The 14,994-nt window shown below is 39.6% G+C and overlaps 1 protein-coding gene across 1 annotated transcript; it reads right to left on the bottom strand.

Annotated features, from left to right (window-relative positions):
• Positions 1 to 5,369: 5,369 nt before the first annotated feature.
• LOC133133435 (uncharacterized) lies at positions 5,370 to 14,152 on the bottom strand. Its single transcript, XM_061249567.1, has 7 exons — positions 14,128 to 14,152; positions 12,211 to 12,368; positions 11,882 to 11,963; positions 10,498 to 10,830; positions 6,646 to 6,927; positions 6,275 to 6,342; positions 5,370 to 5,375 (listed from the first exon to the last, which is right to left on the bottom strand). The coding sequence occupies exons 1-7, from the start codon at positions 14,150 to 14,152 to the stop codon at positions 5,370 to 5,372; spliced, it is 954 nt and encodes a 317-aa protein (XP_061105551.1).
• Positions 14,153 to 14,994: the final 842 nt, after the last annotated feature.

Here is a 14,994-nt window from a genome sequence, read left to right as displayed (position 1 = left end):
TGTTTTAGCCCCCTGCCGGGTGGGCCTGGCTGTAAATTATAGATGGGTGACTCACTTTTATGGTCAAGAACTAAGGCCTGGATTTCGGAGATAAGGAGAAGAAACCAAACAGTCTGGGATGTCTCCTTTCCTTTCATTCACCCAAATCAGGTTTATCCAAAAGGTATATTACCATGAGAGGCACAAAGACATATTTACAGCATAATGCAGTTATCATGAAAACTCCCAACTACAGCATTCATAGATATGATGGGGCGGCCTGTAGCATAGTGGTTAAGGTCAGGAAGGGCTGCCATCTGTGAAGAGCCTGTGAGCTGGGGGTTGACTCTGCCATTTGTGAGGTGGGGGTTCTGGTGTGTGTCAAAAGGGACAAAGGGCAATACTGTTTGTAGTACCTTTTGAGGAGTTCCAGACCAGTGACGCCAAGAAGATAAAGGAGAGATATATGGTGGGTGGACGAGCGGTTCCCGGGCAATTAGGCCATGTGGGCCATTAAAACTCCCGGGAAAGGAATGTGCCTAACATCTTATGACCCCACACCTGGTCACTTCCAGGGGGAAAGACTCCGGGCAGTACCACAGTGCCCTCCTTTGGGCACTGCTGTCATTACCCCAGGGACTACTCTCTTGGATGAAAACCTCAAAACTGTTGTTTAGATGGTCAATAGACCCGGTACAATATTGTAAACATTGCCCATGTGATCCTTGTTGTATTGCAATATGCCCATTGTAGTAATAACATGAATTACATGTAAAATGGATACACAGGAGGGAGGTTTCATGATAACAGCACCATAACAAAACATTAGGATAATCTGTTTGGTATGGATGTGATCCAGTAAAGTCAAGGAATCAGATGAGATACATTTCATACCAAATGGATTTTAATAAACCATAGTTTCAATAACTCAAGGGAAAACCTACACGTCCTCTCCTGGTAATCATCTCATTTTCCCTACTCAACAACCCCCAACGGTGGGGGTCTAAATTCCAGATTTGACCACCCCTCCAGGTTGATTTATGGCACTGCCGCCTGGTTTCAAACGTATGATTCGGCATAAAAGCAAGGGAGACAGACCAATCGGGGAAGATCGTATTCGACTTCCCACACAACATGTCTTGTGTAGGTATGTATGTATGTATGTATGTGTAGCAGTGGAAGATCGTATTCGACTTCCCACACAGCATATTGTACGTGTATGTAAGTATCGGGAAGATCGCACTCGATTTCCCACACTGTGCATACTTTGTATATGTGTGTAGCGAAAGCAGGCTGGGTAAGATTTCACTCTATTCTATTTATCTTTAATTTGTCTATTGACTGTAATTGACTGTTTTATTCTACGCTAACTGCCTACCCGTCTGGAAATAAATTATTTTGTTTGTAACTTGCGTGATCTCCATGACTCTAATTCATCTTGTACCTTTTCAGCCTAAATTACAACTGAATATTGAGGGGGACAATGGGGACCAAGGACTGACCGATCGGCAGTCCCGTGGTACAGGTGATAGTTCTAAGCTGTGAGGCCAGCAAGTTTCTGCCAACGTAAAGGGTCGGCTATGCACGGCTCTTGTGGTTTGACGTGAAGGGATCCCATGGGCGTTAATGCGCCGGTTCCTGTCGAATTATCTCTAAGGAGCCCAGTTAATGCTGCGCCGACCTGGGCTCGCAACTATCATGACAGTGTTGCATGTATTGTGTTGACTGGACCCTCAGCCTCTGAGTTCTACACCGAACTGAGATATTCAGCAATAATGTTAAATCGCGAGAACATATATTGAGTAATAGTGGCGCAGGTACGAGTCGAGTGTAATCACTCCCGAGGTTCGCGTAAATTCCAAACCCAAATTTCTAAATTATAGATCTTAAATGGAGTCAGATAAACGAGTGGAACGAGAGTAACCACTAAGCTTTCAAAACGGCCCCGTTTACGAACGGAGAATATTAGGAATATTACTGATCTGTTTCAGGCCAGTTGTAAGCGGGATATGGGGCAGGTCAATCCATATCCGACCCGTGGCAACAGACCCAGTATATTCCTAAACATAATTGTGCTCTGTTCGTGTGCGGAGTTTGATAATTCACATTTTTTTCATTCACTTCTAAACAGCCAGGAAAGAACACGTCGTCCCTTCACCTCCAGCTATTCCCTCATTGGTCTAGCTGTGCAGGTTCTACAGTGTTCAGTGAGTGTAATACAATGGAAAAACAGACTAGAACTGACCAATCTGCTGACGATCTTTGAAATAATTTCAGAAACAATGTGCCTTCATAACATAGTCAATGCCCCCAACACTCACGTCTGGATGATCTTTAAATTTAACTTACCTGATAGGATCAGTGAACCTATAAACAAGCAATACTCATCCTGATTTATAGGTCATATTGCATCTTCAAGTTGAATTCAGTGTAAATTTTATTTTATTTTATATTGTGTGTCTTAGTGGAATTTTTGGCATTTTCCTGTTTTTATTAGTTGCATGTCAATTTAATGTCATGTAGGTAGACCAAAATTACCTTAAGAAATACGTGAAGAAACAATACTGTCCTGTAAGTAAGTAATTTGAAAAACTAGTTATTTCGAAATTTAAGGAACTATTCTTAATTATACGACACTTCAAACCAAAATGGCTTTCAGAGTTTTTCTCAATCACTTTGGTCCAAATGTCGAATAACAATAAACCTTCTCAAAACAATATTTAAAAACCTCCACACCATAACATCTCTGGTTCACAGCAGAACACCATTTCTCATTGCTTTCTACAATTGCAAATGTGAAGCACATTCATGCAAATGATTCAGTACAATTGTCTACAATTGCCCCAATTATCAATCACATGAATATTGCTCATCATCATCTGTTGAATACTTTTACTCTCAAACGCATCTGTGCAGCTACTCTTTGTGTATGTCATCATAGACAAAATGGTCCATCCGACCATCATAATATGTCAAGTAGATATTCCCTAAATTTGAGTGACATTGTATTGATGTAATGTCAGCTAAATTGATTAATTGATTCAGGTGAATCTTGGGTTTTACTTACGAGGGGAAGTTTCCCACATCTGAGAGAAACCAGTCACTAATTACTGTGAAATGACCTTAGGGCAGAGGTGCAACACAATTACAGTCCTGCACAGCTAAGTAAGAAGGGCAATTAATTTCAAAGAAAATCTGCTCTGATCAATTATTATACTTTACATCATAGTGGTCCGTTATATTGTAGCAAATCATATATTGTAGCTAGTAAATCATATATTACAGTAAATCATATGATAGTGGCCAGACTACGGTTGTATTAGCATAATTTAAATTGATTGAGTTAATAACACAACAACATTGTGGTGTCATGTATTAGAATTAATTTCCAGATTGGATCACTTCTTAGCATTTTCTCAGCACAGGTTCTGTGTAAGAGACTCGAACTCACTGACCCGTAATCCACAGCAAATTTTGTGAAATAAATAGTCGCAATAAATGTTTTATTTCCTCAGCACTGCAAACTCTCACCTTGAATATTTGCTATTTATTGCAATTATTAATTGTAAATATAGCTATATTAAAAAATATTATATAAACATATTTCGGAAACTCATCCGTTATCCCGTTTGCAATTTGTGACTCATGTCATCATATATGATTCTAAATTAATACATATAAATTACATTTGATGGAAATAACATTTTAGAAATAATTCATTATCATTCTAATGAAAGTAAAAGGAAAACATTTCATTACATTCGGTTGCGTCAACTTTTTTTAAATGTAGCATTTGTTTGTGAACAAATTTTCTGGAAACACTATATATTGGCAATCCTGGTCTCAGCATTTCATTCTTCGCATTTGTTTTTCTGTCGTTGGTTTATGCAGTTTTCACCCGACTTTAGGAGGCGCAAAAATACGCTCTCAGAAATAAAGTGACAGTGGATGTATCTATGCATTTATACGGTCAAATTCCCCAAATGTACCCTGCAAGGACAGCAATGCTCTTTGGGCACAAATGAGTATGTTTTCCAAGCAAATGAATTTTATATTGCTGGCTTGGGGCACAATTTTATGTACATATACGGTACCACCGCAGCGACAAGCTTTTGTGCATTTTAGGCACTTTTCTTACCGTTATTTCTTACCGAGTGTATGACTAACGGTTAAATATTTCTGTCTGCATCTCTACAACTGTTTCACTCTCATTTTACTGTGATTCAGTCTGATTTTCCAACTTTACGGTTTTCTGCCTATGCCCTTTGAGGACATAGTCAAGTGGATATTAGTAAATATTCACGATTCATAGGATAGGCTATCGTTTGACCAACAACACATGCCACACGTCAAAATAACATTACAAAATGACATCGACTTTCTGCACGTCCAATGGCGCGATTATATTTACACAGGTTCATTGTACAGACGCAAGCTTTTACGCGCTAGTTTTCTTTTTAGGTAGAACAATGGCTTTCAGTCCTGGTCCTACAGTAGGTCTACCCTGTGTATGCTGGGTTTTGTTCAAAAATATTCCCTAAACATCATGAGTCGTTCATTGTTTTAATTAGACTTGTAAGGTCTAATGAGAGATGATTACTCTCAAAAAATGTATGTTAAAATGAATTCATATTCCATATTAAATCAAGGACATTCAGTCAGGTCATTTTTATAAGTCTTGCCAGTCACTATTTTCAGATAAATTAATGGTAAAAAATTAAGAGGTTTTTGTAGATTCCTTGTAAGGATCATATTCTCAAACATATCCGCAAACCATAATCTCAATCTTAAACAACATAAACCCTGAATTGCGACAGGGTAACATCACGATTCATTGACATCACAGTCCAGTAACCATGTGCCAGGATCAATTTGAAAATGTGCAACTTCGGGTCAGTAGTACTTTGGGACGCAGTTTTTACTCACCTCCGACCTTTAAAACGCTTCCATTGCCGTTAAACTTGAGGTAGCTACTGAGGTGCTCTCCACAGTAATACCGTCCAGAATCCCCTGGTTCCACCTGTCTAATCGTCAGGGCAACCAGATCATCATTTAATCTTTTGCTGGCGAACCGGCACTGCGATTCCTGACATGTAGTATTGATCAATTTGAGTGACTCGTTCGAGTTCATTTGAACCCAGCGGACAAGCTCATCGTAACAGCCCGCACTCTTGGAACACTGGCACTGGAGTGCGACTTTCTCCCCCGTTCTGGCGAATAATACCGAACAAGAGACAGAGTCGGCTGCAATAAATAAATTACACAGAATTAACAAAATACACAGATTATATTTGCAAAGCATCATTTTTTAATTTCACACTATTTAGTCAAATGGATTTGAGAAACCATCATTTCTAGGCATTTGAAAAAGAGATAATTTAGTAGGCTACTCACTGCTGGACAAAAAGAAGAGTAGGAGATAGAGAACCTGTGGCATCATGTCTGTAGAACCAATGGTGTTAAGTGTGTCAGCCCGGGTTCGTTTGACATATAATCTGGCTGTTTACAGACAGAACCAATACGTGCGAAGTTAAGGCTCCCCTTCTCACGCTATAAACCAAAGGACGTGTTTCCGTTGGGAATGGAACACATTTTCGCCACAAACACGTTACTGTTTCTCAGTCTTTTCATGAACCCGAAACTGCAAAACCCGCAGAACTGACCGCGACTGAACTGACTGAAAAATAAGTAGCTAGTTTACATGCAAGGCTGTGGCTCAGCCATGCGAGAGGATAACTGTTAGCGCACGAGCAACATCGATGTGGTTTTTAGATCTGCCTTCTGCCTTAAGAAATAAAAGACGGTCCAACCATGAAACCACATTTTATATATTTCTTTCTAAAGTATGCCAGCACAACTTCACGCATGCATAGGCTTGAAGCATATCCTTCTACTGTAAAGCGATTTACATCATTTTACGCTCATAACTTTAGACAGACGCACCTATTAAAAAAATACATCAAATGAACTGTTTTAAATTTTACTACTGGATATTTATTGAAGACGGTATATTGTTGTATAATGCAAGTGTCCCACCAGGTAATGAACGCTACATGGAGCACTGGCACTGGAGTGTGACTTTCTCCCCCGTTCTACACGCTACAAGCCCTGAGTTAGAAAATCCAGTTCCCCATAACAAATAAGATGCTCCTTCAGATCCTTGCTGTCCAATCCCTGAGAAAGAGAGAGAGAGAGGTTTTGAAAAAAATGCAAAAGGTTGTGGGATACATTTTTCATGTGACATTATAAAAAGTAAAAACTCATATATTTTATATATTTTAAATACATATCTTACCTGTGTCCAGGCCCACAGCCCACTGGCTGTCAGAGATAGATACAGCAGCAGCTGGCATTGATCCTTGCCTAAAGAAGCATCCCAATATTAGGACTTATAATAACACTGTGACTCTGAGAATGAGTGTGAGAGAGTGACTCTGAGAATGAGTGTGATAGAGTGACTCAGAATGAGAGTGATAGAGTGACTCTGAGAATGAGTGTGATAGAGTGACTCAGAATGAGTGTGATAGAGTGACTCTGAGAATGAGTGAGGTAGAGTGAGTCTGAGAATGAGTGAGATAGAGTGAGTCTGAGAATGAGTGTGATAGAGAGCGAGACAGGACCTGATAAGATAAAGAGTAAAACAGGGAGGAAAAAACGTTTTCTTACGAGCTTGTATGACCCGCGTTCGGATAATAACTCCGGTGATGTGCTGACATACACAGTTCAAACCACGGATCCCTTCTTCCAAAGAGAGGATGGAGGACCGTATGAATGCACCGTGCTCATCTATAAAAGTTTCAGCCTCAGGCTGCAACAACTTCAGGCCTTGCTTGGCATCATCAGTTTCCCACTTAGGATCACTCCAGTGTGGACCCCCGCCTTTCAATTCACAGAGAGCGGTCCCTGTGCGACTGAGGAACACGCGCATTACAGGGAGAACCTCGGGATCTGAGGAGGTAGAGAGACAGAGATATCACAGAGTGCGTCTCATGACACAACAGTGGGAAATTAAAATGACACACCAGGTCATCACTGTAAATGAGAACCTGTTCTCAACTCACCTAACTGCTAATATAAATCTAATAATAACATGACATTGATTGGTGGACAAACTTAGGAATAGGCTATTGTGCCTTTCACTATTGTGCAGATCACATTTCTTCCCCATTCTGATATTTGGTGTGAAAAACAGCAGAACCTCTTGATTATGTCTGTATGCCTGTATGTATTTAGTTGCTAAGACTTAAAATTATAATATTTTGACATTTTCACACGTGAAGTGACATTCCAGAGATAATATCACATTTGAGTTTTATATTAACATGTTACATGATGATTTTCAACATCAACATTAATTTCAACAAATTATATTATATTAATTCGTATTTATGATTAAAATGTGTCATTCTTAGACCATCAATATCAACTAATTCATATGAATAATTAACACAAAATATTGATCAATATTTGACACAAAATAAAGAAGACAGTATGCAAACAACAATATTAGCATAATATAAAAAGATTAATATATTGGCCACTATATTAGGTACACCTGTCTAGAACTCCTGCTATAAATAAATATGTTTTAATGACCACAAATGTTTTCTAAAATGAGGCCACTAATGATTAAAGTCATGTTCTGCACTTCTGCAAACCAGCCCCAAAGGGCCCAGTGTTAAAATGCTGAAGCAACCAACTTTCATCATTTAATTCAAATAACAATAAATATTCATTGGGATTCATGGAAATATAATAAATATATGAAATGTATATTAAATATAGGAAAATGTAAAAGAGTTGAAACCAAACAGCATTTTAATCAGCATTAATCAACATTCTATTTACCCAAGCCTATTATTCTCTCTGTTTGTCTTTCTTTCTTTCTCTCTCCTTTCTTGTGTATGCGTGTATGTAAAACATCTGTGTCTGCACATACAGTAAGATCCAGAATTATTCTTCATGAAAATGAAGAAAAAATGCTATATATAATAAACAACACATATAATAATATACACTAAGTGAGCACTTTATAAGGTAGCCCTGTACAGCTTGTTAATGTAAATATTGAATCACGATTCTTTCTCTCATGTCTGGAACAGAGAGAACTGCCACAAATATATCCTCCCTGCACTGAAGAAACCTACACCATGCAGCTCATTTCTAATACACTCATTTCTTACACAGCCAGCTAATTGTGGCAGGGGTTAGGTTTAGGGTTAAGGGTTAATCAGTGATTGCTTTATTAGGTCGACCTGTACACCAGCTTGTTAATGCAAATATGTAATCAGCCGATCATGTGGCAGCAACTAAATGCAGATGTGGTCAAGAGGTTCAGCTGTTTGTCAGACCAAATGTCAGAATGGGGAAGAAATATGATGAAGTGACCGTGGAATGATTATTGGTGACAGACAGGGTGGTTTGAGTATCTCAGAAACTGCTGATTGCCTGGGATTTTCACACACAACAGTCTCTAAAGTTTGCAGAGAATGGTGCAAAAAACAAAACCCAACTGTAATGCAAATAACCACTCATAACAACAGTGGTATGCAGAAGAGCATCTCTGAGCACACAATGCTTCAAACCTCTGGCTACAGCAGCAGAAGACTTAATAAGTCTCAAAAACAATTTGAATAAATAAACAATCTTTTATTTCAATATTTTATTTTATTAATTAATCTCATTTACCTCTCATTAGTTGGCAACCCTAACAATTATTGGAAATAAATTCATCTGTTTATATTTAGAGTGAGATTAAATAAGTACAAATGTATTGCCAATTTTACTTTGTTTGAATGTATTCATGAATGTCATTCCATCACTTCCAATTTCAGTAGAGCATACAAATTAGGTAACAAGCATGCATAATCCCTTTGTGTTTGATCAGAATGGTAAACGCCAAAGAACTGTGGATTCAGAAGAGCTTGCTGGTAATTGACCTTCACAAGTACGGTAATGGCACAGAAAATGCATATGGTTAAACCTACCACATGTTGGAAAATAAAATGACAATGTTTGTATTTTCTGTGCATTTATTATTAGTATTATTCTTTTTAAAATATGTTTTTCAATGACCTTTTCCTTTTTCTCCCAATTTGGTAACCAATTGTACCCTATTTAATCCAATTAGTGTTAGCTGGGGATACACCGCTTACGACCCCTTCGGCGGCCCCGATGGAGAACAACACGCCTTCTTCAAGCTCTCTCGTCTCACAGACTGGGACTGTGATTCCGAGGCGCACCGCGAGTCCCTCCCTTGGAGCAGCGAGCTAATTATGCCGCTCCATGAAAGCTGGCCAAACTCAGCTTTTGACAGGGAATCGAACCCCAGTCCTCGGTGTGCAACAGTGACGAACTGATGCCAGCATCAAGGTCCATTGCTTTAGCTGTGCGGCACCGCGGCCCCGCTTCTGTGCATTTTAATCCAGCAATTGTGGACCTGACTGTATGTGTGTTTTTGTGTCTGTGTGGCTGATAGGACAGTAACCAAAAGATTGTGCACAGAGCTTTCCTCACACACAAAGACATTTGCATTGGGATAGAATTATGCTTAATCATGTCTAATAGATGCATAATGCATGTGTTATCACATTGTGTGTGTCAACTAACCCCGCTCATGTTGGAGTTCTGTCAATATTATAATGTTGTCTGTCTAATATTATTATGATGTTAACCAGCTAACATCACTCATCGCAGACAAAAATCTTAGCTGTCAATCTCTACTCACTGGAAGCAATGCCTTCGTAATTGCTCTTCCAAACAATGTTTCAAAATAGGTTTAATGTGAAGACCATTTTTTACTTTTGATACTTCAAAACTGAAATGTATTTTTCAGTTGATAAAACACGGATTGCATTCTTATGTTACATATTCGTGTCTATAACTATCAAAACACCAGAAAATAGCTGTGTGCCAACCAACCCCACTGCCAGCCAGCCTCCGTCTCCCCTAATAGCATACCTCTTGAAATGACCTATATCTCTTTTTGTTTAACTTTTTACATTCTTTTTCTCGTTTATGCTAGGTTATCTAAAATTCTGGTGCATTTTTTTCCGATTTGAATGATCGTATTAAATCAATGGCTGGAATATTTTTAGTAGTTATACTCAGCTCAATGAATCGTTAACATTGAAATATATTTTTTCCGCGCGCTTAGGGTCCATTACAAGAGACCGGCAAAATGCCCACGAACTGAACAAACCAAAGTTATACATTGCACACTGCTTGTAGGCCACTCAATGAAATATGAATTAATGTTAAAATCAGAATTTAGCCTACCCAAATACAAGATGCAGATTCTAGGCCTGAAACCAAATAACAGTGAGATTTGATATGTTCCCCGTACCCTTTCCGCTGCGTAGTATATCTACAAACCCGAATGACTGATATTGATGTTTGTTTCTTATTTTATAGTTCCGAGACAGATAGCTGTTATGCACATATTTTTGGTCTTTACAAAAACATTTTTGCGAGAGCATCCCACGAATAATTCCCCAACAGCATGTGCCCGTATCTTACCTGTTATGACTAAAACTGATGAGGAGCCAGGTGTTAGCTTTTTCGAAGTGCCCTCCACAGCGAAGAAACGTCCAGAGTCGCCGATTGTCGCCCCGGAGACGTTTAGATGTGCATTTTCAGATCCCTTGGGAAGCTCTCCAGTGTAACGGCCGTACTTAGCAGTGAATGAGCCGAAGTAAGCTAAGTGCTCCACCTTTCCACTCGGTCTCAGACGGTACCAGCTAATGTACGTGTAATAATTCGATATTTCTTTCATACGGCTGTGGATTGTCACATTTTGCCCAGTTTTCCCGTACAATATAGGAGCAGGGTTAACCAAACCTTCTGCAGCTCCTGAGGAACAGAAAACAGAGTTAAAATTCGATCACATACAAACACATACACATAACGGTAATAATAACAACAATACTACTACTACTACTACTACTACTACTACAAATAATAATAATAATAATAATAATAATAATAATAATAATAATAATAATAATAATAATAATACTCACTGTATTTTATTAATATAATCAGCAATCCGATGAATAATGAAATCATAATGAAGAGATGGTTGTATGCGCTGTTTAAGTAGGTATGTTACTGTGTGTGAATGACACGGTGCCTCTAATCTATTGTCATTTCTGGAATGATGTGCTTGCCAGAAATCTTGCAAAACCGAAAACAAACGCAAATAATAAATGTCGCCCTCTCTCAATCAATCACGCGCACACACACGCGCGCAGATTCTCACCCTCTGCATGCACATTTGTGCTGTGGAAACTAACTGAGATGGAAGCTAACTTCAACGTCATAGCTGATTGGTTGGTTTGTTTCATGGCACGAGGTTGAGTGCTACAAAGGCCATCTAATACCCGGTATGGTTTGGTAACTCTTCAATTATTCAGAATTAGGCATTTTTTTAATGTCATATTTCATATGAGCTAATTTTTATAAGTTGTAATGTTTATGTTTTCAGCCGTATTTAGGCTAGCTACCTGAGAGCAATACTCAGTGAGTGCATGTGAAAAATATGCAAAGTATGCATCAAACTACACAAAGGGCAATGTGAATATGCAAAGGAATTTGATGTGTTGAATATACAAAGAAACTGTAGAGTGCAGATAGCTGTGCCAGAGACCCTCTGAGGTTTGTCAGCAGGCAGGCGAGTGGGAGAAAATGAAAGGCTCTGTTAGGCACCAGAAGAATAACCCAATAGCAAGACCACAGTAATTAAAGTTTTCATTAACTTTATTGCAGATCAGACAGGCAGGGGTCAAGAACCAGCAAACAGGAATGGTGTAGAATAGGCAGCTGGTAATTGATAGTCCAAGCAAAAGTCCTGTATGAACAAAAAAGCCCCTCCCATTCCACCAGGAACTGGTGTCCCCGGCACCTTCAGTATGGGGCGGACAGCAAAAACTGGGCAGCCGCCGATGAGTCGGGAGGGAGGACGGGGTTTGGCAGGTGGGCTGAGTCTGGAAGTGACACAAGGCTTTACCCCAGGAAACATGAAACACTGGATGGATGCGGGAGGCGGGAGGCACAGTGTGAAGGCAGATGGGGTCAGGACACAGGTAATGGTGAATGGGCCGATGAACCTGGGGGCAAGCTTGTGGCAGACAGAATGGAGGGGAATGTCCTCAGATGACAGCCAAACCTTCTCGCTGGCAGTGTAACCCCAGGATGACAGGCGAGACAAGAAGAGTGAGCGCCCTCCAGGACTTGCAGCCGGACAGATTCGGGCATGAACAGATGATCAGCAGGTGTGTCGTCCGAGGCTGGACAGCCCCTCAGGGCTTCCTCCACCATGCTGACGATGTCCAACTGCATGGCAGTGACCAGGGTACTGGGAGGCAGGATGGTGGCTGGCTCTTCATCGACTTGGGGAGGAGAGTAGATTCAGGAGAGAATGAGTATGCTCAGGACAGTGGCAGAGGAGAAACGCTTCTTGAGCTCCAGTTCCAAGGGGGAAGGTTACGGTATTTACTTCAGCCAGGGAGTGCCAGTGGAGGGCTATCCACAAAACAGAAGTCGAAAACCAAATGGGTCGAAACACAGGAAGTCAGACAGGAAAAACTGCTGGAAAGTACGGAAAAAGCAATCAAAAGTAACAGAAACAGAGGGGTTTACATACACAGGTAACAAGAGGGAAATACAATCGGGTGTGCGAAACAATCAGGAAGTGGGACACAGGTGAGACGGATGACAGGGAATGAATGAACTGACAGACAGACAAAAAAGAGAAAAAATCAAACAATCAAATTTCCTTTTCCTTTTCAACATTACTTAGTCATATAGTGTCCTACATGTCCTGCATTTTCCCCCACAAAGAATCTTGGTCTTCTTGTTCCTGTGTGTCCTTCAAATTTCTCGATTTTCACTTGCAAACTGCTTTCGTGAGATTGAAACACATTTGCAAATGTTTTGAGGTCTGAAGATTTCCTCTTCCTTCTCAGAACTGACAGACAGGCTACGGTGAGAACAGAGGGTAATAAGAAACGAAAATGCTAAGGACGTAAAGAAAAACAGATGACAGAAAACATAGAACCTGAGAGACTCTTTCTACGATATCTGAAAGGGAAACTCAAACAAAAACGGTGTGAGCAGCCAAGCTTCTGTAAAACACTTCCTGTAAAAAGAACAGTACATTTCTGGCTGAAAATCTTTGTCATTGTGTTCTTATACCACAGGCTATAGTATTTTTATTCACTTATTCAATTATTGTGGGTGATACACTGCTATTTTAATGCAAATATTATTATTGCTACAGTGTCTATGTAAAATATATATATGTTATTTCATCATAAAAGTCATACAATACTTGTAGCTGAACAATATATGGACCTCCAAGAATGTAGGCTGAGGAGTTTTGCAAAGTAAAGTGTGCAGAACTGACAAATTTTACAATGAACTTAACACAATGTCGGTGAGCACAACCAGTTAGTGTGTTTTGCAGGACAGGAGAAAAATGTAGCTTCTAGGAAATGGTGGAATGTACATGTATCTTGACATAGATGCTCACATGTCACAAGGTGAGAGTGCTGTCCCCACAGCACACACCCACAAGAGCAAACCCATGCTTGTATAATCCCCTATTTACTTTATATTACTATCCAAAGATGACATTGGCTAATGAGCTATCCAAAATATGGCATATAGGAGATTTGAGGGCCTCTAGTGGTATAAATACATATGACACTCTTGAAAGGCCCACTTTTGTAAAAGCTCTGCTATGCAGAGAGATCTCTCACTCACCATGAATTACATTTATTATTAATAGCATTGGATAAAAATTTATATCCCAAATATCATCATTGGTGCTATATCTCTATGCCCAAGTAAGCATAACCATGTCCCTGATGGGGATGTCACATATTGTAGGGTTGGGAGAGCCTTTCAGAACTAATATCTCACATTTTCAAACAAACTGACTGGAAAATAGCATACTTGCTATAAGCTTCAATTATACTTCTTAAATATAATTCAGCACACTATTCTTTCACATGAGAGATGAGAACCTTTCAATGGCTTTGAGAGCTTCTGGTAGCAAGCTTTCATTTTCTGACTTTGGTGATAGAAGCAAGAGGTTATGCCCATTCCATAACATTCAGTCCAGTGGGAAAAAGAGACCCTGGGCACCTGGAATGGCTGTGGATGCAGACATTTTGCCATTCCAAATTAGGGTGGGAATTCTCAGCCCAAAGATCCACTTGTAGAGGATATTCTTGCAGATTTGTCAACACCTTGCTATTAAGCAAGATTAAGCCACAGTAAGTTCAAAAGGTTACTGTCATTGGACATTGTCATTCACTATCAGTTAGGAAAGTCTTTTGCCACCATATAGATTTGACATTTTCACTACAATATTGCCTTACGTACCGCTGCTGCCTGGATAAAAGACTAATCTACATGAAACCATATTAACCCCCCCGCCCCCCCTTTCACTAAATTCATGAAAAAATCAAACAGGTGTGCATTTCCTTTTCAACATTACTTAGTCCTGTGATGGATTCCCACATGAAACCCACATGAACACACCAGCTCCAATCAGAGGGGATCCAGGCTGGCCAGGACTCAAACCCAGACTGCCCTGCCTCTGAGAAAATAGTCCAAACCACTGTCTCACCATGCTGTGCTTCAAAGATTAACTTGAAGAATGAGTTGATGAAATCTACTTTTGAAAGCGGAAAGACCGGTGTTTCAGTCTAAATAATCTCTCTCTCTCGCTTATCAATAGCTGAGTGGGAGCAAATTGTTTGTGTTTATTGTATGTACATTTGTCTCTTATACCTGGTGTCAACACATGTCAGAAGCTATCATTTTAGCAGCATTGATTAGATTCCCGATAGCAGAAGCAGGATGCACAGTGACATTTGCGTAACATGATTTTCTTTTGGAAAAAAAGTCAAGACTAATCTGAATAATTCATTGCATGAGTCAAAAATGGAATTGCCAAAACAGTTCCCTTCAGATAAATTCATGAATAAAAAATAAAAAAGGAATTTA

The sequence above is a fragment of the Conger conger genome, chromosome 1 (genome assembly GCF_963514075.1).
Source record: "Conger conger chromosome 1, fConCon1.1, whole genome shotgun sequence".
Taxonomy (NCBI): Eukaryota; Metazoa; Chordata; class Actinopteri; order Anguilliformes; family Congridae; genus Conger; species Conger conger.
Note: the sequence above shows the minus strand (reverse complement) of the source record. Positions and strands in the feature narration are given on the sequence as shown.